General features: G+C 41.2%; 1 protein-coding gene across 2 annotated transcripts in view; it reads right to left on the bottom strand.

Moving 5' to 3' along the window:
- Positions 1-22,994, bottom strand: part of Tnrc6b (trinucleotide repeat containing adaptor 6B) — a 68,894-nt gene extending 45,900 nt beyond the window's left edge. Inside the window, exons 1-5 of one of the 2 annotated variants that reach the window (XM_047548376.1) lie at positions 22,821-22,994; positions 17,960-17,981; positions 8,376-8,714; positions 3,979-6,324; positions 2,144-2,302 (exon numbers count right to left, since the gene is read on the bottom strand). In XM_047548376.1, the coding sequence (XP_047404332.1) occupies positions 2,144-2,302; positions 3,979-6,324; positions 8,376-8,714; positions 17,960-17,981; positions 22,821-22,877 (2,923 nt within the window). In that variant the 5' untranslated portion in view covers positions 22,878-22,994. The remainder of the gene's footprint in view (positions 1-2,143; positions 2,303-3,978; positions 6,325-8,375; positions 8,715-17,959; positions 17,982-22,820) is intronic. The other variant, XM_047548375.1, reaches the window with a different exon arrangement.
- Between the last annotated feature and the right edge of the window lie 327 nt (positions 22,995-23,321).

The raw sequence follows: 23,321 nt of genomic DNA, 5'->3' as shown, positions 1-23,321 counted from the left end.
TTTCTCTGCATAAGGGGTTACTAATTTACATAATCCTATATTAAGTTTATATTATGGCTTAAACTATGTAAACACAGGTTTTATACCACACACAGACAAGCAATTGGAATCTAAATATAAAAACTACACTGTCCCAACTGGTGCAGTGGTGCAAGCCTGTAATCTCAGTGGCTTGGGAAGCTGAGGCAGGAGGATGGAGAATTCAAAGCCAGCCTCAGCAACTTAGTGAGGCTCTAAGCAACTTAGTGAGACTCTGTCACTTTTATAAATAAAAATATAAAAAGGACTGGAGATGTGGTTCAATGGTTGAGTGCCTCTGGGTTCAATTACCAGTACCAAAAACAAAACAAAAACAAACACTGCCCTTTATAAAAATGAAAACATACAGGCGAACCATTCTTTTAGAGAAAAAGAGCTTAACTTTTTTAACATGACATTCCATATGATAAAAATGTTTTAAGAAATAATGTTTCTTAGAAAAGGGGGGAATGCAAGCAAGTGAGCAGGCCTGGGGCTCTGATTTTAAACCACAAGACTCATAATATCAAACTTAATGCATCTAGAGGCTAGAGAAGTCACAGATGAACTACTAGCATCACCTGTAGGATCTAACCCTTCCTCTGTGCACTGCACATTCAAATCACTCAGAAAAAGGACATCAGCTCTAACTGCGGATGCTCCTGAAGAGAAAACATTACAGAATATGGAAAAACATGAAGGTTTGTGATGGAAAAATAGAGATTCTGAGGTTGGGAAATCAAAAATATTCTGAAGGTCCTGCTGAAAGGTCTCTCTGTGTTGAGGGTCAATGTGGATCTATTTCAAGTTCATGTGGTGACATATTCCACAATGAAAACTAACCTCAAAATGAAAAACAAGAAAACAAAGTCTTCACAAAATTTGGGATTTCTGTGAAGCTCAGGAGATTCAGGAGATCTTTGCTTTTGTTTTTGCAGTAACAAGGATTGAGCTCAGGTACACTCTGCCAATGAGTCATATATCTGGCCTTTTAAATTTTGTGACAGGGTCTTGATAGCCTCAAACTTGCCATTTTCCTGCCTCTTGTGTTGCTTGGATTACAGGCATGCACTACCACACCTGGCAAGATGCATGACTTACAACATTACAACACAGTAGTTACATAGGCACAAGTGTGAATTTCTAAAACAAAGCTAATATATTCCTTGCCAGGTAATGTAAGAGTCTTAATTATCATAGGATAAAGTTAACCACAGAATCTTTTTTCTTCTTCAAATTTTGAACATTCCATAAAATTTCATTTTTTAATAAATATACTCCCTTAAAATCTGCTATGTTTTAGAAAAGAAATGTTAAAGCACTTTTAAGAAAGTTACAAAGAAGTGAAAATGGACACTTGAAATTTAATTTTTTAAATTTAGGAACATCCAATAGAATGCCACAGCATGAGTCTACAAAGTTTTGCAAAATTATAGTGCCAGCTGGAGCAAGTGTAGCTTACCATTTTCAACAATTATGAGTAAGTAGGATGTTCTTCATTTAAAAATTGGAATGAAGAAATCTTTGTCAGGTTAAAAAAACCTGAAAGTGTTCTTATGTGGGTGGATGAATGAAAAGAGAAAAACAAAAGCCAAGTACAGAAGGACGAAGTCCCTGGTAAAGACCATGTTCCACATTAGAAGCCAGGGAGCTCTTCTGAGGCCACCACAGGCATCTTGGCCAGACACTGTCTCAAAGTAAAAATAAATAAATAAAAAGGGTTGGGTGTGCACCTCAGTGCTGGAGCACCCCTGGGTTCAATCTTCTGTCCCCCCCCCCGCCCCCCAAAAATTCTTTAAATCATACTAAAAAAAGAGTAGATGTGCAAAATAGATAAAACAACATATTTAAATTACTGGGTTAAAATGCATTACATCAAAATTACAGTTCTGACCAGATACCCAATCTAGCTTTAAAAAACAAAAACAAAAAACAATATTAATTTATGATTTCTGGTCCATTGTAAACACATTCCAAGAAGACCCACCACCATTTTACACTATTTGATACTATTTAGTGTTCAAGGTACTGAATGGACAGTTTAAACACTAAGCGCTCCTCACCAAAATGTCTGACTTCCACATTGACAAAGAATACCTCAAAATTAAAAACGCAGTCTACTTACTGGGTTTCATGGTGTTGGAAGCGTTGGAGGGTGTGCTCCCCCAGCCCGAAGTCGATGCTCCTGCATCGTCCATCTCTCCCCACCCAGGACTGCTTTCATTTGGTTCACCCCAAGCTGAAGTCCCGTTATCTGGAGCAGGTGGTGTGCTTTTACTCCAGACTGTAAAAAAGAAATGTGTCCTTAAGAATCATCTGTTAAACAGCTCATATCCAGAGGTGGGTGGTGACAAGAAGAGGCACACATACATTCTCTTGGCAGAAACAAGACACAGGTTCAACCTCCGTGGAGCCTATCTGGCAATGCCACTTTAAAGAGTCCAAGGGTACATCACTTTTGACTAGTACCTCTACTTGTCCGGAAATCTACCACAGACATGTCAAAGTCAAAGTCAACAACATTATACACACAACAGCCACTGCATCACTGTTAGAAAAACTTGGAAGCAACCTACATATCTATCAGAAGGGGGCAAGTTAGGGAAGAATCAGGGGTCCTCCATAAAATGAATACTAAATATGGAGCAATTCAAAGACCTGTATATGCTAACATGGAAAGCCTAAAAGAGGATGAAAACAGCCAGATGAATAACACTGTAGAGTGTAACCCCTTTAAAATTTTCAAAGGATAGATATATTTTGCCAATATATTAGAACAAGATATATGAAAAAAACTTCTAAGAGATCACCTATAGAGAGATCCAAAGGGCTAAGACACTTCTTTCTTATCTTTTGCTTTTCTGTACAATTTGAGCAGTTTTTACTAAGTGAATATCATTTTTTTTAACAGAAGCAGTTTTTATTCTACATGGGAGTTAAGGCGCGACCTTTGTTTCCTTCCTCATTCTTTGCAATACTTGGGAAAAAATGAACTAGTTAAATGTCATCATTTTCTAAGTGGCCATAAGTGAATTCAATGAATACAAGGTTACTTTAAGGAGTGGAAAACTGATCATTAATATCATAATTAATTGTAACTAAAAAAAGACTTGAAATATACATCCCCTTAATATATGGAATTACATGCTTTTATGGGGACATTCAAGTCAAGGGACACTCATGATAAACTGAGAATGAAATTACCAGTTACTTTTAACTAACCAGATAAGATGCTTTTTACTCAAATGGTCAGGGAACAGAGTTTAATCCCATGTAACTGATTAACCTGAGATAACTAACTCTAATGCAAAGTATACTCCCTTCCAGAGGTAATCATTACGGATCATCTGGAAAGAGACCTCAAGTGCCCAGACACCAGCTCTGCTGCAGCATTATGACGACCTCTGCAAGAACAACAGAGAGCTTCCCTCTATTTGGGGGTGGGGAGGACAGGCACCAGGGATGAGTGTGCAGGCAGAATCTGGATGGAAATTGGATGGTTCTGCTTTTGCTACCACTTTAGCTCTTTTTTCAGAATTCCTTTTTCTTCACTTTTTGCAACGCCAAGGACTGAATCCAGGGCTTTGTGCACACCGGCTAGCACTCTACCTATGAGCTACATCCTCAGCCCCAGTTCTTTTTTTTAAATTTAGAGCATAGTTTAATTGTTAAGATGTTAAAACTTTTGGATTCTTCAGACCAAGACAATTACAGAGAAATAATTCTGCCGATTAACACAGGGTTGCTATTTCTTCCTCTTGCCACAAAAGAATACCACAATCTACTAGCAGCAGCTCCTAATGTCAGCATCTTACAGAAAAATAGGTTCTCTAGCAACAGAGTAGAAACTGCAGGAAAGACTCTCAGAATGAAACTAAGTCGAATAAATAAACCTTAATTAAAACGCCTTGGTCTAAGCTCTTTTCTCCATCAAATGTATTTGAAAAAGTTATTGCTTACCGGATGCTGATTTTCCAGTCATTGGGGTGGGCAGGTTCGGTTCTCGAGGTGCTGGGCCCCCTTGGGAATTCTTATCCCATAGGTTCACATTCTTGTAGTTGTAACTGCTAGGGTCTCCCCATGCTGAAGTGCCATCATCGATGTCCATTTTCCGACTAATTGACTGTGGGGATGGCTCTTCCCAACCGCTCGGTTCCTCATCCTTGGGGGTTGCAGGCTGGGGTCCGCTGCTCCAGTTGGAATTGGAAGGTCGAACACTGCCTGGAGGTGGTGGGGGTGGGCCTCCCCACGAACCAGAAGCCTCTGGTTGTGGTGGCGGTGGCTGCTGTGGCTGCTGTGGTGGTTGGTGCTGTTTATTCCAGGAACTGGGCTGCCTGCCTGTCTCAGCCCATGCAGGGGACCTTTTGCAATCTTCCCACCCACCTTTTGAAGCTAGGCTTGCATTCCCACCATTTCCCCAAGTTCCAATTTCGTTCTGCCCTCCTTCCCCCCACCCAGACACAGGTTTACTTGTAGAACTTTCCCAGTTGCTGTTTTTTGCTGGATCAACTTCCTCTCCCCAACCATTCTTCCCAGAAGTCCATCCTTGATTGGGCTGACGTCCACCCCCCCACCCCTGATCCTTGCTGGAATTCTCATTCCAGGAGGAAGGTGTCTTTTCGTCTGGTCGTCCTCCTCCCCAGTTGGAAGAGTTGTTCTTATAGTCATTCCAGCCTCCTGCATTCTTGGGGTCTTTCCACTCCGTAGAGGCTGAGAGCTCCCCCCATCCAGACTTCATTTGATTGCTTTGGCTGGGTGCATCTCCCCAGCCCCCTGAGTTCTTGGTCTGTGTGGCAGCGCTCTCCCACCCCTCAGTTCCTTTGTCAGATTTCCCCTCAGGCCTTGGCACCTCTTCAATATCCCACATCGTGTCCTGCTTAATTTGAGTTTGGCCCCAGCCAGTGTTTGACAGCACCCTGGGATCCAAATCAGTTCGGCTCAAAAGAGTCTGCAAGACAGCCTGGCAATCAGGATGTGTGGGCCTGTAGGACCGACGGCCAGAATTATGACTGTCACTACTTCCTGCTTTGTGGTTGCTTCCAGTGCTTTGACCTCCAACTTCACTTCCTGTGGAGCTGGAAGATCTTCCCCAACAGGGAGCCTGGGCATTGCCTTGGTTTTCAGGGAGGGGGTGGCCCTTTTGATTGTCCCATGCTCCAGTGCTAGAATTTGGTTGGTTTGGACCACTCCATTCTCCAATTTTCAACTCATCAGACCCAGTCGGCTGTTTCCATTCTCCCTGAGAGACCCCAGATGTCATTTTGTTCCCTTCACCCCATTTGTTGTCATTAGAGTCCTGAGGGCCAAAGTTCCAGGACCCACCCGTAGACCTGTTATTACTGTCCCAAGAGTCATTTTTTGACCCAGTTGATTTCTGAACAGAAGCTCCTTTCCAGGAGTCCTCTCTGTCTTTTCCATTGTTCCCATTGTTTCCAGAATTGCTTTGTCCAGAGACTGTGTCAGTTCCAGAAGGCCCCCTAGCTGCACCCCAAGATCCAACACTCCCAGTTTTTCGATCTCCAGTGCTTTGTGAAGGGGCATCAGTGCTCCTGGAGGTGTTCCCCAAGCCCATTCCAAAGGGCATTCCCTTATTCTCCATGGGGTTTGGTGAACTTAAGTTCAAGGAGTTAGTGTTTCCATTTTTTGGTCCATCAGTGTTATGAATTTGAGCCTGTTCTCTGCCAGAGACAACGAAATTAACACCCGCATTTTCCATCTTTGACTGCTGTTCCCTGGATGCCTGACCTACTGTGCTAGCCTGTGCACTGGAATTACTATTATCCGTTTCCAATGCCCCTTTCCTAGAAGTTCCTTCTTGGACCAGCGCTGGCCAGGCAGATGGGTTGCTATTTGGGTTAAAGTTGCTGAAGCCAGAGCCAGGTCCAATTCTATCCTGACCACTCACATTCCTCCAATTTCCAAGTCCATTGTTGCTCTCTGTGGTAGAGTTGGAAGATTGAATAGATTTAGCCTTAGAGTCAGATTTCCAGACCCCAAGATTACATTCGTTCCCAGAACTTGCAGACTGGCACTGGCTCCCTTTGCCTTTGTTACTAGTGGTGCTTCCTGGCAGAGTGCTCTTCTCAGAGCCAGGGTTCGAGGCACTGTTGTTATCGGTGGTGTTTTCGGAAGAAGATTCAGTGTCTTTGCTGGCAATACAAGGCCACTCTTCCATGTCAGACCCGTCTACAATCACCTTGTCCCAGATGTGAATTGGGTTGGGGGAGGTGCCGTTGTTGGAGGAGGCTCCCGGGCCCCAAGTGGAATTTGCATAATTTGAAGCAGCAGCACCTCCAAGGGTTGACTCTGGAAAAGAGTTCATCTCATCAATCACAGCTGCCATGCTGCATTATCAATAATAATACCTGGGGCTAAAACTGCCCCTACGAAAGCTTATCCCATTTCCCCACAGACTGGCTTCTCTGACCAGATGTTTGTCTTGGTTGATGGCATCACACCTGTCTGAGTCGTTGCTTATCTTTCATTTGGCTGCTGTTGTACCTGCTAAATGTAATCCCACCCCATCTCGCAAAGCTACCTCCCTGCCATTTCTATCAGCAGAGAAGGACCTTCTTGTATCTTGAGACAAACGCAACAGCACCCTCAACTTGCCCCACATCTCCAATCTACTCTACACTCCAAGCTGGAGCAACTTTCCTAAAACACACCTTTGAGTCTATCACTGCCGTATGAGAGCCTTCCACAGTTTCTTAATGTTCAAGAATAAAGCTAAACTCCTTGACCTGTGGTTTTTGATCAAGATGCTCCATGACCCAGGCCAACCCATATTCCTAGTCTCATCTTCAAAGACTTTCTGAGAGGTATCTATATGCCACAATAGTCTTCTCACCTTGTTTTTTCCTCCTGAATTCACTCATCTTTCTGGGCCCAGTTCAAATAGTAGTTCTTCTATGAAGCTGTTTTTGAGCTTGAAAACTGAAAATCATCTTTCCCTGTCTAGAGACATTTGTCCAGTGCAGTAGCACCATGTTCACATCTTTCCTTCCCTGCAGTGTGTATCCTTGTCAGAGACCCTATCTTCTCTGTGTGTTCCCCACATGGCCAGGGCAGGGCTGCTCAGTGAGCACCTATGGGCTGCTGCTGGGGCAGGTGAGCACAGGAGAGTTGGAAGCCTTAGTCTGACCTATTAGCCCAGCACGACATATTATGATGGCATTTACCATATTGGGGAGTAAAATATGACATGTTTTTAATGAGAAAATTTATTTTCAAGTTATTTTAATTTCTTTAATCAGGCAGTTTTAAATCAATATGACGTTGAAAAAAAGCACTACATAGAACTGTATAAGAAATAAGGAAGCACAGAACCCCAAACTCTTGAAATGTAGGGGAATCTTTGGTTTGATATATATAAACAAAAAACTGACTCACGCTGGACCCATGTTTCTGCATCCTGGCTATAGCAGGGGTGGAAACAGAAGACCATCCTCTCTTATGTTTCTTTGCAACTGGTTCCTGGAGCCAGAAAGGAAGGGCTGTGAGGCTCCTCCCTATCCACCTGGGACTGGCCTGAAGCCACCACAGGAAGCCTAATGGATAGGGCAACTTCTGCATGCAGCCTGTGTCACCACTAGGTTTGTTCCTGTTCTTACTCTACCAACAACCCGGTGGTGACAGCATTTTCTAGGTAATTTGTTGTTCAAACTGAGAACTCAAATGAAACATCCTTTTAGTGACAAAAAAACTGACCTGGTCAATGCATCAATGGTGTCCAAGCTCTGAATTTTAATATAACCTCAAAAGATATATTAGGTTGAAATCTGTTAAATTTTAAAAAAGAAGAGATCTGGAAGTTTTTAGCTGTGGTTGCCTTAGTATTCAGCTCTTAAAAACTCTCAAAACTTGTCTTCATTACAGTGTATAACAAAGTTCAAAATTCAATGCCCCCCAAAAAACAATGATTTTGAAGAATCTAGTAAACAATTATAGAATGGTATTATTTGGTGTCCTCTGTAAGGATTCTGTTGTAACCTCAGAGGTCACTCTTTCTCTCCTCCTGGCATTCTGGCATCTGAACACGCAGAACAAGCCTCCCTGCAGCCCCACTTCCAATTTGTCCCTGAACACATGTTTGTGGAACCACAGAGCTAACACTACAAGGTTCTTGTCTGAGGAGACAAAGGGCCCCAGACATGCTGAGCCTCTGGCAGAGCACACTTACAGGACACTAAAGCCCACTTCTAGAGAACTGCCCATGTACATTTTACACTGGGATCCTCTTCCATCTTCTGAATTATTCCAAGTCTCTACTGTTAACGGTTTAACACCAAGTCTCTCAAACAAAGCACTCCCTCTTTAAGACTGTACAGCCCCCGTTCCCAATGCCAGAGCCTCACCTGGCGCAGTCCCACTCTCGCTCTGCAGCAGCGTGCCTGTCACTTGTGCGTTGTTTGGGTTTGCTCCAGGTGCTGTGCAGGGAGGAGGCCCTGCCCCACCCCCGAGCATGCAGGACGGTGGAGGGGGCTGCCCACGTTTTAGTAACACTTTGTGGTCCTGCTGGCAACGGAATCGCGGCGGCACCTCCCGAGGCATGTAGCGGGCGGCGCTTGGCGGTTGTCCGTTCGGCACTGCCACCCTTTTGGCATTGTTGCCACCATTGACTGGTGGCGATGGAGAGCTGCCAATTGGGCTGGCGGCCGTTGGTTGGCTTAAACTTGGTTTCGTCACTTCGGGCACTGAAAGAGATGGGTTAGGAAAATCTTTGAAATCAAATGAATTTTTCTAGAGATTGTTTTTAAGAGTTTACATGAGCCCAGTTCTAACAAGACAACTCTTCTGTTTTCACTCTACTCTTGAGGGACATAGTTTTTCCAAATTCTTGCCATCATCTTCAGTTTACCAAGGGTACAGTGGAGGTGATGGGTAATGGTGAGAAGGATTAAAAGAGAGCAACACCAAGGAATGACATTCCATTAACAAAGTGGGAGACAGAAAGCAATCATCGCTTACTCCTCCAAATCAATAAAGGAATTCCAGAAGGGCTGGCTAGCAGGGATGTCCTCAGCAGAGTCCTTGGTAAAGGGACCAGTCTCGAAGTCCAAGGTCCCCTTCTTCTTGATCCATCTTCTTAAAAGACTGACCTCTGTCTTGGGTGCAATGGCACAGGCCTATAATCCCAGCTACTTGGGGGGCTGAGGCAGGAGAATCACAAGTTCTACCTAGCAAAACTCTGTCTCAAAATAAATACATTTTTAAAAAAGTGCGGGAGGGGTGGTGCTGGGGATATGACTCCGTGGTACTGGGTTCAATCTCTAGAGTACTGCCAAAAGAAAAAAAGAAAAGAAAAAAGGATTGACCTTTGTGTTCCTTTCCTATAGTTCCTGGGTGAGGTGCTTAAGGACATTTCATCTGTGCTCCTGTAATACACTGTCTTTCTTTCTCCACCACTGAATTTAGTAGATTATGTTGAAATCCACCATTTATAGGTCCCTCTCCTTCACTGGTCACTAATCCCTCAAGGGAGGGATCATCATTCATCTGTCTTTCCTTAGGGCTCTACACAGAGTAGACGCCACTGGGGAACCTCAGAGCTGGACAGTCACATAATTCAATTTAGTTTTGGCTCCCACAGTCACTTGAACTCAAATGCCTGCTTAGCCATCTATGTAAAAATTAGAAACTTACGAAACTTACAATCTTACAGCTTTTCCCCCCACAAAGATATGGTGTATTCACCCCTATTTAATGAATATAAAATTTTCACTATATAGAAACTTTCCCTATTTACTTTAAATTAATTTTTACCTTAATTTTTAAAATGGTAAGCAGCATGGGAACATGCATAGCAGCCATGAAGCTATATGCAGAATTCTTCAACCCCCACCACCCCCAGTCCTACAGAGAGGTTCTCCTAGATCTGTACCTCTTTCTTCATTCTAACAAAAGACCACAGGACTTTCCAAGAAAATCTGCCGAGAGAATAGTGCCTGGCTGTATTACAGAAATAATCATCAGGAATAATCTGAGGCCCAAATATCCCTGCCACTCAGAGTAACATTGGGGCCTGCTCTGGTGGCAGTACTGCTTTGACTGCTGAAATGATGCTGGGCCAGCATGTTGCCATTTTATGGGCTCCTTTATGAGGAGAGACAGACATCATCAGAAATCAGGGGCCCAATATCCCACTACTAGACATTAGAAAATACTGTGAGTGGCAGAAGTAAGTTCCTGGCAACCCCTATGTCTACCCTTCGCCAATCACAAGGCAGTATTGGCCTTCCAGTAAGGAAGAAGGTAGTGGTGGGCAAAGGAATAAATCAGTCAGGACTGGGGATGTAGTTCAGTGGTATAGCACCTGCATGACACACACGAGGCTCTGGGTTTTATCACCAGTACCACACAAGGATTCCAGGGGGCAGGGAAGGGGTGGGGGAAGGGAAAGAAATCAATCATCTAATATTAATATATTACCCTGTGTAGGATCCACAATAGCTGATGAATAAAAAAACTGGTGAATGAATAAGTAAAGATTAATGATTTCTTCTGTTTCTGGAAGATTCTATATGGCATTACCAATCCCCTTTTCTCTTATAGGAATAAGTAGGTTCTTCCCAACTGGTTTTTAGGATGAAAGAAGCTATGCTTCTGTGTGGCTACCGTTCTCTACAATCTTCACTTTAAGTTAGCCAGGTAGGCTATATGCCTCAACTCAATTTCCTAAAAAGGAATAAAACAAAGACAGAACAGACTGAGAGCTGAACATCCATTTGACTAATACCAACCAAAGAAATCTGGTGGACATCAAATATTATGCAAGACTTCTTGCCCAAACTTCTCAGGGCACTTTCCCACCATCATGTCAGAGACAGAAAGAACTATTAATGATAAAATCATTTCAAAGTAGGAATATGCCTCAACTACTTTTCCTCCAATATGAAGCTGCCCTGGGAGATCAATCAATCAAAACTCTAGGGCATAGTCAGAAAAAATCTACAGGACCATATAAATCTGAGTGAACTGTGCTTCAGGACTGGAATGGGTTCTCATTCTATTTCTTTTATCAAATTTCCCTATGAATTCAAGACCTTTAAGCATTTCAAGGCCCATCAAAATTCTCGACATTCATTACACAGTGATCCACTTGTTAGACAGAAAGCCTGACCCAACGTGATGCCCCAAGTCCAAAATGAAGGCATAGGGTACCTTAAAATGCAGATGACAAATGGAGAATGAAATCCTCATAAAGTCTAAACGTTGTCACTTTTTGGATCCATTCTTTTCTGAATCTTAATGATATGCAGGTTATAGTTCTTAGGATGAACTGCTTAAAATGAGACCACAGGTTCTTATTTTCCACAGAAAAAGTCTGTGGCTTTAAACATGGTCTCTGTATTGCAGGGAAATAAAAACACTAAGGAAAAAAATGTTGGGTATCCTATTTTCTAATTTCCACTCAACCTATTTTTAAAAAACATTTACATGCTGCAGTGACTCAATCTTTCCCCTCTCCCATCCCTTTTATTTTATACCCTCTCATGTCTTATAGTTTGAACTTATAATTATCCCTATTTGTGACAAATATCAATGAGATGTTCCTTTTTAGATCAAAGTATTCAGACAAGCTTCTGAATTTTTAAAAAGTATATGTGTATAACAAACCCAACTGCACAGGACCAATATAAACCACAATTTCCTTTAACCATCTTGATAGAACCAAACATTTTAATAATGTTTAGAAATGCTCAGGCTGGGCATACAGCTCAGTTGGTAGCGTGCATGCCTTATATACACAACACCCAGGGTTCAATCCTCAGCACCACAAAAACAAAACAAAAAAGAAATGCTTTTAAGGTAGTAGTTAAAATATAAACAAGACCTAGAAAAGATATTATTTCTGGCCAACAATTTAAAATCACAAAGCCTGGTGACCTACAGTGGGCAGCTTATGAGAACTGAGCCACTTCCAGTAACCCCAAGCACTGACTCCACTTCTTCCCTCTCCCTCACTCCTCAACCCCACTGCACCCTGATTTCTGCCCTCAACATTCCCCTCCTAATTAAGTTACTAGTGGTCTTCAATGCTAGTGTAGTGGCACTCAAGACTTTTTGGTCTTCAACTCTTTTGTAATTTCTGACACTGCTGGTCACTCCTCCCACTCTGTTTTGTGAGACCCACTCCTGCTAGCTCTTCAGCTCTTCCCTTTTTTTCCTTTGCAGGCTTCTTATACTCTAAATTAGGAGTTAGCAAACTTTCTGTAAAGAGCTGCAGAGTAAATATTGAGGCTTTATTGGCCATAAGGTCTTCATTGTAACAACTCAACTCTGCATTTGAGGCAGCCAAAAGACAATGTGTAAATACAGTGTGGTTGGGTTCCAATAAAACTTTATTTTGTAGATAACGAATATGAATTGATAACATTTTTATATGTCATAATACATAATTATTCTTTTTTCCCAATAACTGAAAAACCGAACAATCATTTTTAGCTCATGGGAAGAACAAAAATAGACAGCAAGTCAAGTCAGATTTGGCCCATGATTAGCCCCTGCTTTTATTCTTTTTTTTTTTTTTTCTTTCTTCTTCTTCTTTTTTTTTTTTTTTTTTTTTTTTTGCGGGAGGCAGGTATACAGAGAATTGAACTCAGGGGAACTTGACCACTGAGCCACAACCCCAGTCCTATTTTGTATTTTTATTAGAGATATTTTTTGTATTTTGCTTAGTGCCTCACTTTTGCTTAAGCTAGCTTTGAAATTGCAATCCTCCTGTCTCAGCCTTGGATGCCACTGGGATTACAGGCATGCACCACTGCGCCTGGCTTAACTATTCTCTTACTTGTAATTATAAAACGGCAACTGAAGTTGTGCCTTAAAAAAACAAAGAAAAATCAAGCTGGATATGTTGGCAATGCCTGTAGTTCCAGCTATTCAGGAGGCCAAGGCAGGAAGATTGTGAGTTAGAGACCAGCCTGGGCAACATAGAAAGACCTTGTTTTAAAAACAAACAGAAACAGGGCTGGAGGCAGATGGTGGTGGTATAGAGGCCCTGGGCTCAACTCCCAGTACCAAAAAAAAAAAAAAAAAAAAAAAAGAAAGAATGAATGATTGAATGAAGAGGTAAGATAATCAATGTGAAGATGGGGCTTGCACCCTTCCCACACTAAGATTCCTAAGCATGTGACACATTCTCTTGTGCTGAGGTGTTAAATATGATTTGTGTAAATGTTTCCCAAATCACTATCTCCAACGCAGATTTCTATCACCCTTCTCAATCTTAGTTCCCTGGTCCTAAATCCCATTATCTCCTATCATAATGAATGAACTCATCGCCCAATGTGCAACCAAATTAGCACCTTGGCAGGGATCTGAGACTCCTCAACCTGCCCCTGCTCTGACACACACACTTTCATCCATCAACATTAAGTTTAACTACAGCATCTCTCCAATTTTTTCCTTCCTCTAGACCATCACTGCTCCTAATCAGATGAAGCTTTCACTATCTTTCATCTGCACTATTTTTGTGCCCACTTATCTGAATCACATTCATTCTCTCTCTTAGGGACAGCCAGTTCTATCTCTGAACAAGTGGTTCCCCATCACCATATCAAAACACATAGGTATCACTACATGGTATGAAAGGTGCTACAAGTAGTTAGTAATTAAGGGTACACTCAGTGTTATTCCAACTACCACTATGCACTCACTCTAATAGGACTTCCATAAGCTCAGAAGACAGAGTGGTAGCCTATGTACTGCAATGGTCCACAGTCCCAGGTGCTGATGGGAAATGCTGTGCTCTGGGTGTGTGCCAGTGGGGTGAAAGGACAAGATTATGAATCACTGCTTTGAACCACACTATCACCCATTTTTGCTTACACTAAATACATTCACTGTATTTAGATTATCCTGAGTAGAAGCTTTTCCCCATTGCTTTGACTCACCATTGGTAATTTTGGACTCAGAAAAAGTCTGAACATATGACAGATATTTACTAAGGAAATGGGAAATGCCACACACCAGAACCCTTCAGATCTTTGAAGACAATACCTGAAGTTCCCCAGCGGGGAAGTGTTCATGGGGAGCTAAACAACCCAGGTGCTTAAATCTTCCTGAGATGACCAATTTCTTGACCAACCTAGAAAGAACTGCATGGCTCCGCAGAGGTCCCTCTCTGCTCCCTTCTATGGTGTGGTGTCCACTACAGGAATGGTAATTTATGTCTTAGACACTATATATCTATTAATGCAACTTAAGGTTATGCTAGCTTTCATAAACCAGTCAATTTTATACTTACAAAGCCAACCATCACCATAACACTTTTTTTTTGGTACTGAGGATTGAACTCAGGGGCAGTACTTGACCACTGAGCCCTATCCCCAGCCCTATTTTGTACTTTATTTAGAGACAGGGTCTCACTGAGTCGCTTAGCAGTCTTGCTTTTGCTGAGGTTGGCTTTGAACTTGTGATCCTCCTGTCTCAGATTCCCAACCTGCTGGGATTACAGGCATGCACCACTGCACCCAGAATCCCCCAACACCTTTTAGCAAGGCTAATGTCTACATTCAAATTCCTCCATTTTACAATCAATGCAATTGAGCTTTTACTTCCAATCTTACTCTTCATACTGGTTACATTTCAACTTGTGAAATCTTGATCTTTTATATCAATTCCTGGAACTCTTTTTGATTCTAAGTCTAATGTCCAAAACGGGAAGATCTGTGCTGCTGCTGCCTGAAGGAGCGTATTCATCTTCAATACCTGAATGGCAGCCCCACTTCAAGCCCTGTCACAGGACCTCCACTTAAAATCTGTCCTGTTCCCAACTCGTGAATTCTCACCACCTTTTTTTTTTTTTTTAAAGATGGACAACATAAGGAGGAACGTATAATGAACTGACTGTTTCTCTGAAATATGGAAAAATCTTACTTCAGTCCTCTGCACAACCCAAACCTTGGCACCAACACAATCTTTTCTTTTTCCTTATAGGGTCTGTTGGGGAAAGAGGGGCAGATTCAGAGTTAAGGGAAAATTGCCTGAAAAGTCCCCCAAGACATTACTTGGGGGAGAGGAAGAGGACCCAGAAACATCAGTTGAGGTAAGAGAAGAATGAGACAGACAGAATGTCCAACAAAGAAGGGGCTGCAAATCTGGGCAAAAAATACTAGTAAGGTCAGGACCTCCCTCTACTTACAGTCTAACACAGTTCAGGAATAATTTTTGTTTTTACTTCCTTGTCTATTTCCTGATTTTAACAACTCAATCCCTTAAGAGACCTAAAACAGGTTCTCAGATTACTTTAGGAATATCTGACTTTTATTTTCTGATTGAGGGGCTGGAGTTAGGGAGAATATGGAAAAGATAAAGCTGTATTCCATCTTTGGTAGGCATGAAAAAGACCATAACTGGAAGGAAAATTTGGTAGTGAGTAGAAAGAAAATGTTTTTTTTCTTTTGGTACCATGGATTCACCCAGGGGTGCTTAACCTTTTTTTTTTTTTTTTTTTTGCAGTGCTGGGGATTGAACCCAGGGCCTTGTGCTTGCGAGGCAAGCACTCTACTAACTGAGCTATCTCCCCAGCCCTTAACCATTTTTTTATTTTGAGAGACGATCTCGCTAATTTGCTTAGAGTCTCACTAAAGGCTGAGGCTGGCCTTGAACTTGTGATTCTCCTGCCTCCTGTAAAGCTGCTGGAAATACAGGTATGCATCACCATGCCCAGCTTGGAAAGTTAGATTTTTAAGACACAGGAAAATGAAAGAGGAAAAGTGTTTGAGAACAGACCTGGTAACAAAAACAAAACAAAAAATTCACTCTTGCTTTGAGAAAAAATACCCAGTAGATTTTCAATTTTCCAATAGAAACACCATAATCATAAGGGCAGTCTGGTCTACTGTACAACTAGAACCTGGCTTCATGAGCATTAAACTTGTGGCCAGGCCCAGGAACCCAATCACCACATTCCAAAAACCACAGAGCCTATGTTGTCTAGGAAAACTCCAGTTTTTTCATCTCTTGTCCCCAAAAATCATCAAAAGGCTTACAGATACTAGTTCTTTTCTAAGCAGTGTGCTGGTTTAGAAAATACCGACACTATACCACTCAAATTACACTATTTCTATAAAGTATAATTCATATTTCAATCAAGTAATTTACAAAGATATTTCCAGAAGAAACCTACCCTGGGCTGTGAATTGGATGAATGAACAATGGAAAACACTATGCCCTCCAACCAATTGAAACATTTATAGTTAATAATGGTTTCTCTGTTTATTTTCAAAATCACTACAAAATTCCAGGCTACATTCTTCTTTAAAATGTTTGAAGAGAAAGGTATTCCAGTAATACTAGTTATGTGAGAATTTGTTTTCTATAACTAAGTTTCCTAAGAAGCTAGCACTATCTTTATTGGTCTTTCATCACTGGGTGACATGCTTTGGCCTGACAGTCTAATAGAACAAAATAAAATAATGAATAAACCAATCATTAGAGGGCCTCCCATCAGCCTTGACCTTTCCCTCACCCTTCTCCTCCCCAAAGTAATCAGTCACTTCTGATTCCCTTCATCTAGGGCAGTGGTTCTCATGCACTAAGGTCACCTGCAGAGCTTTTCAAAATACATCTGTTAGAGCCATGGCCTGAGGCTGAGAAAATCTGGCCACAGCCTGAGCTTGTGTATTTTGACCACTGTATACAAAAGATTCTATGCATAGCTAATTGAGAAGCACATATTTAGGTAATAAGCATAGGAGCTCTCTCAAGGAATTAAATCCCCCCATTCTTAAGGGGAATTGACCAAAAGTGTGATCAACACCAGAGAAAACTACATAATCAAATTAAAAGGAATGAGAGAACCAAAAAGGATGGAGAGCATTGTTGAGAATGACCTGAAGGTTATCGGTTTCCGTTTACAACCTATCACACTATTTTCAAATGGTTAACTTACCTGAACTCTATTATGTTTATAAATGCATATTCTAAGATCAGTAGAAGAGGAAATGGATCGGGGAGAAGGAGGAGGGAAGGAAAAGAAGAAATACTGGGCAATGATATTGGACAAATTATACTGTTATATTTGTGCAGGTACAAATATGTAACATCAAATCCCACCATTCTGTACAACTACAATGACCCCATAAAAACAGTGGGGAAAAAAGCATATTCTAGGCTGTAGCTCAGAAGAGAATATGGAGATCTTAATGTGAAATTTGATTTTTAGACTCAATGCTGCCACTGATCAAGGTAGTTATGGTAGTTAACTTCCCTCTGTAGTTCATTTTTGAAATTAGGAGCTAGTGTTCTGTGCTACTGTTCCACATAAAGTTTTGAAAAGGTTCAGTTCAAAATCATGACTCATACTTTGATTTTTGTTTTTTGGTACCATGCACTGAACCTAGGAGTGCTTTCCCACCGAGGCACATACTTAACCCTTATTATCCTGAGACAGGATCTCACTAAGTTGCTTAGGGCCTTGCTACAGTTGATGAAACTGGCCTCAAACTTGCAGTCCTCCTGCCTCAGCCTCCTGAGTCACTGGATTATAGGCATGCGCCACTGCATGCTGCATGACTCAAACTAAAAATCCACTGTTTACTCTTTTGTCTCCTAAAAAGTTTAATTCTAGCCAAATGTGAGTGTGCACTTCTGGAAGCCCAGCTACTTAGGAGACTGAGACAGGATTGCAAGTTTGGGGCCAGTTCAGCAACTTAGTTGGACCCGTGCTCAAAATAAAAACTAAAAAGGGCTGGAGATATAGCTTAGTGGTAGAGTACCCCTGGGTTCAATCCCTGGCCCCGCCCCCCAAAAAAGTCAACTAGAAATTCTAATACAAGTACTCTTAATTTGTCATTATGCTCTTCAGGGACTGCAAACTACCCACCTTAATTACTCTACACCCACTATCTTTTAAGTGGACTGAAGGCTGAGTCAACAGCGTGAAATCTAATCAAAAGATTCTAATGAGTTCAAAAGTGGGGAGGAATCTTACCTTTGGTTTTTTGTTCCGTGACCTGCAAAATAAACAGACATAAGTACATGAGATTTGCTTTTTAATTCAGAACTATAAGGACTACTTAAATTCTGATAACTCAAATAATTGTCAGATACATAGTACACAGGTAGGGTTAAAATCCAGTAAAAGCAGCTGGGAGTCAATTCAGACACTCTTCTAGAGACTATGGCCAAATGTCAGCTATACCTTACAAGATCACCACTGGGAAGAATAATTCTAAAAATAAAAATAAAACTTCAAAATAAAATTTTAAATGAACTCCACACTCATTAAACAATGCAGTTCCTGAACTGGGAATGTTGTTTACCATTCTGATTGCTATAACTAGAGAAAATCAAATGAAATATGGCCCAGAAACTAAATGAGCCATAGAGATAAAAAGTTTCTCCTGTAACTATGAACTCAAATACTTTTTATTTCAAATCTAAACAGCAAAGTCTCAGCAACCCATCATGAGAGACACCAGAGATCACGGTGGGAATGTAGGATTCAAAACCAAGCCTTGCTACTTTCTGGCTGCACAATCTCAGTTTTCCATTTATCTGTTGAATGGAGACAATAATGGTATCTGTCTGCAAAGAGCCATTATAAGGATTAAATCAGATATCCTGTGCCAATGCTAAGTAAATGTTTACTATTATCAAGTTTATTAAAATAGCATGGGGTAGAATAAGATTGGAATACATAAATTCTGCCAAGTGTGATGGTACATGTGGGTAATCCCAGTGGCTTGGGTGGCTGAGGCAGGAGGACCACAAGTTTAAAGCCAGCCTCAGCAACTTATCAAGGCCCTAAGCAACTCAGTAAGACCCTGTTTCAAAAATAAAAAATATAAAGGGCCGGGGATGTGGATCAGTGGTTAAGCACGCCTGTGTTCAATCCCTGGTGGTCGTGGTGGTGGGGGAAACAACGGACAACCATTAATCTTTTAAAACACTTTTATATTGGTTAGCTGACTTTTGTAATAAAAATTATTAGAAAATGGACTCATAATCTTACAAAAGAAGAGTTTTGGTTGGTTTTGGTTGGGGATCATACTGGGTTACTGCTATGGGGGAAACAGGGTCATCTTTAGAGGGTATGTTCTGTAGCTAACCAAACCACCTCAAAAAGGATCCCAGCTGATTTCCAAGATTCCAATTCTGAATCACCTAAACCATCCACTTCCAGGAATGCTCATACATTCTTGAATTAGAAGACAAGCTAATTCTACTGTATTGAATTTGTGGAATAGCGTCTTAAAATCAATGTTTCCTAGTACTAATTGCTGCAGAGCTCAATTCTACTGAAAATCCCCTGTACAATCCTCACTTATCCAAGAATGAATGGATCTGCATCCACATAATAATTCTTTAAGGCAATTTAGGTTTTATACCATCATAAATATTTCTTAGAATGCCATTTTGAAAACCATTTTTTTTTGCGGGTTGGGGATATAGCTCAGTTGGTAGAGTGCTTGCCTTGCAAGCACAAGGCCCTGGGTTCAATCCCCAGCACTGCAAAAAAAAAAAAAAAAAGAAAGAAAAAGAAAACCAGTTTTGTAAGTAACAAACCTAAAAAATGCCAAATATGTCTAATGTGGGTCCTATTAAAAGAGCCAATCCCTAGACAGTGAAAAGCTAAATGCTTAAAGCATGTGTTCTAGGGAACTACACAATGTTCCCTCAGCAGCAGCATCAGCCTAATGAATGAATGGCGCCCTCCTTTGACAGTTCCCTCATGAATGGAAATCTTAACATGTTATATTCAGGGATGACTCTGGAAAGAGTAAAGTGACACTGTCATTGAGAACAGTAGAAAAGGTTCATGTTTAATTTCTTTGTGGAAGTAATTTAGTTTTAGCTTTAAATAAAAGTTAATGCTTTAAGAAAATTATGTTGCTATCTTCCATCCCTACTCCTGTCCCCACCACTAGGGATGGAACCCAGGGCCTCAGGCATGCTAGGAGAGTGTTCTACCACTGATCTACATCCCTAGTCTGTTCACTCTTTTTTTTTTAGTTGTCAACGGACCTTTATTTTATTTACTTATTTATTTATTTATGATGCTGAGAATCGAACCCAGTGCCTCATACACTCTAGGCAAGCGCTCTACCACTGAGCTACAACCCCCAACCCCATCATTCTTTCTTTCTTTTTTTAGGTACTGGGGATTGAACCCAGGGGCACTCAACCACTAAGCCACATATCCTCAGCCTTATTTCATATTTTATTTAGAGAGAGGGTTTGAGTTGCTTAGCACCTCACTTTTGCTGAGGCTGGCTTTGAACTCGGATCCTCCTGCCTCAGTTTCCTGAGCCTCTGGAATTACAGGTGTGCACCACCACGCCTGGCTCCATCACTCATTCTTGATCATTCATTTAGTCATTAAACAAACATTCTTTGAGTGACTACTGGGCACAGGCACTGCCCTGATTACTAGCAATACAATATGAATGAAACTTCGAGACACTTCCAGCCAGTCTAAAGTAGAAGACAAATGCAAAACAATGGCTATATGGCAAGGGAGCAGGCAGTGAAAGATGTGGAAGTTCAAAGAGCCATGATGGTCCAACAGGTGACTACATAACAGAACCCTGGGCAAGTCCTCTACAATTCTATGGTACCATAGCACATTTTATGCCTCTTAGCTTATCTTTACCATAAGGCAAGCTTTGTGCTTTCTCCTCAGAATTGCTAAATTGGAATTTAATTCTGAAATTATGCATTGGCTCAGTTAATAAAACATTATCAAAAGCCATCAGCCAGCCTAGGTCAGTGTAGATTCTATTTCAGCTGATTTAGATCCTTTCTGAAGAGAAATGACTGAGTTTTTATTGTTCAAAATTAGTCACACATTTGAATTTTTGGGGGTGGTTTTCCAATTGCATAAACTGCAAAAACTTCATCATCTGCAGAAATAAACCCAATTCACTTTCCACATCCACACTCCCTTTTAAATTATTTTCCCATTAGTGAAATTCACAATGAAAGTTACAGATGCATTTTTGTTACTCATTTCTAGACACTGATAATTTTGGTTTAAGAAAACAATTATCTATGTGAAGAATGAAGTTGGGAAGGACGTGTCTAAAATAATCACACTATTTGTCATCTTATTAACAGCCTCTACTCAAGGCCCCTGGGATCCGGCCTATAATTATCCATTCCCAAAGACTACAATATCTGATTTTTATACCAATTTAGCAGACAAAATATGTGAGTGCTGAGACAGAAAGGAGGCTTTCCCTGATGTTCAGTCTCACATCTCTCCAATTATGGGGGGTGCAAGGGGGTGCAAGACCCCAGGCAGGAGTCCAGAGTCAACTGGGGCAATGCCACTAACATCCTAGCACTGATTGACTGCATCCTGCAACCTCAGTGACAAGCAATGTGGCTGTGTGCCCAAACCAAGTGCAAAAAAGTCTCTGGGTTATTATGTAGCTTCTCTCTTCAGACTCCTTATTCAGAATTTTAGATAAGCTAACAAGCTCAGAAGAGGAGGAGCACATGCGAGGCAGGTGCTCTGGCAGCATGAAGACATGACAGGGAACGCACCTCTATTAGTGGAAACGAAATTAAAAGTACACAAAAATCTTAAAAGAGCACAGCAGACTGTTGTAGCACCAAATGACAATGAATGCTTTTTTTTAATTAAGTCATAAAGAAAACATAAAAACTGTATTTCATATGTAGAATATGGCGAGGTCATATGAAACCCAATTCTTAAAATTCTTGCAGGATTTTTCTTATGCTGGTCTTCATTAATTGTCTATTTCAAGACTTCAAAAAATGAAATTATGGAAAACGGTCATATTTAATGATGCTAGGAAAACCTGTGGTGCCCCTGATGCCTCATGGTGGCTTGTGTCCAAGTGCCCTGACTGTTCAGAGAAGTCCCTCTGAACTGTGTAACTATTTACACCTGCTTAAACTCAGTCACCATAACGAGCAAACAGCAGGGATCTTCAAGCCTGGCCAACACTGAGTCCCTGCTTCCCAAATGCTTCAGGTGGCAGTAAACTGGCAACAAATTCCCTTGCCACCCCAAAGACACTACAAGAACCCTGCTGAGTCAGGTGAGAGCAGAGGACAGACAGGGAAAGGGCCCATGCTCAGAAGCCAAGGGGGTATGCAGGGTGTTCTGACTACTCTCTGCTTCTGATAGCTGAGACCTGACAGCCTGACAGTTGACAGGTGTCAGCTCTCTGTCTCTTTCACTCTGATTCCAGTACCCAGTACTAGGACTGAACCCAGGTACACTCCACCACGGAGCGACATCCCCAGCCCCTTTTATTTTGAGACAGGGTCTCATTAAGTTACCCAGGCTGACCTCAAATTTGCAATTCTCTGCCTGGGCCTCCAGAGTAGCTGGGATGATAGGCAACCACTAGTGTGCCTGGTCCCTCTGTTTTCATCCAACCTGTCTCTATTTCCTATAAGCAAATTCCTCAAGTCCATGAAATGCTCTACACTCTAAATCACCTTGCAGGCACACTGCGTCCTTTTTGAGGAGCATTTCTGGATGCAATTGTCAAAAGATAAACTCATCTAAACAACAGTGCTACGGATGAACCAGAAGAACAGCAGGGAACACTCCAGCAGGTTTTCAATAGTCCAATCTACAAACTTGTTTAACAAAATAAGATTAAATTATGATACAAAGAGAGAAATGCAATGTGAGTTCCGTTGGCAACCCCTGCATTTCTGAACACTGCACTGCTGTTTTCATAAGATCAGCAGCAGCATGATTCAACATCCACTGTACAATTAGTGCAGACCTTTAACTTTTTCCTGCTTTAAATTTTTAAACTTTTAAATAAACTAAGGTCCCAAGTAGTAGTATTAAGATAACCCACCTTCTGAGTGGCTTCCTTTTTCTTTTTATCCTCTTTCTTCCTTTTCTTGTCTTCCATTAACTGTTCTTCCCTTTCTTGCTCCTTCTCTCTGTTAAAGTCAAGTCACACCAGAAGGTTACACATTTACATTCACCCCACTTCTGTAGCAAAGCTCATCTCTGTGGCTGTACAGAATATAGCATTTTATGTAAACTAAAGTACTCACCACATTTAGGCATTCCCACATCTTGGTTTGTCACCCCTTTTACAAAACATTAAGTTTGATTTCAATGAAGTCTATTAAAGTGGTCTGAACAATATTTAGATAAAGAATACACACACATGAGTACACAGATATGGGATTAATGTATTTCTAGACAGCAAAGGATCCAATCTGGATAGAACAAATGTCCAATTGGCTTCTGGCAATATTCACAATAATGCAGAATAAATTAACTCAATTATGGTCTATATATATTTATTATAATTTACATGTTTGCCCATGACCAATTTAAGTCTGTT

This window comes from Sciurus carolinensis, chromosome 4, assembly GCF_902686445.1.
Source record: "Sciurus carolinensis chromosome 4, mSciCar1.2, whole genome shotgun sequence".
NCBI lineage: Eukaryota > Metazoa > Chordata > Mammalia > Rodentia > Sciuridae > Sciurus > Sciurus carolinensis.
Note: the sequence above shows the minus strand (reverse complement) of the source record. Positions and strands in the feature narration are given on the sequence as shown.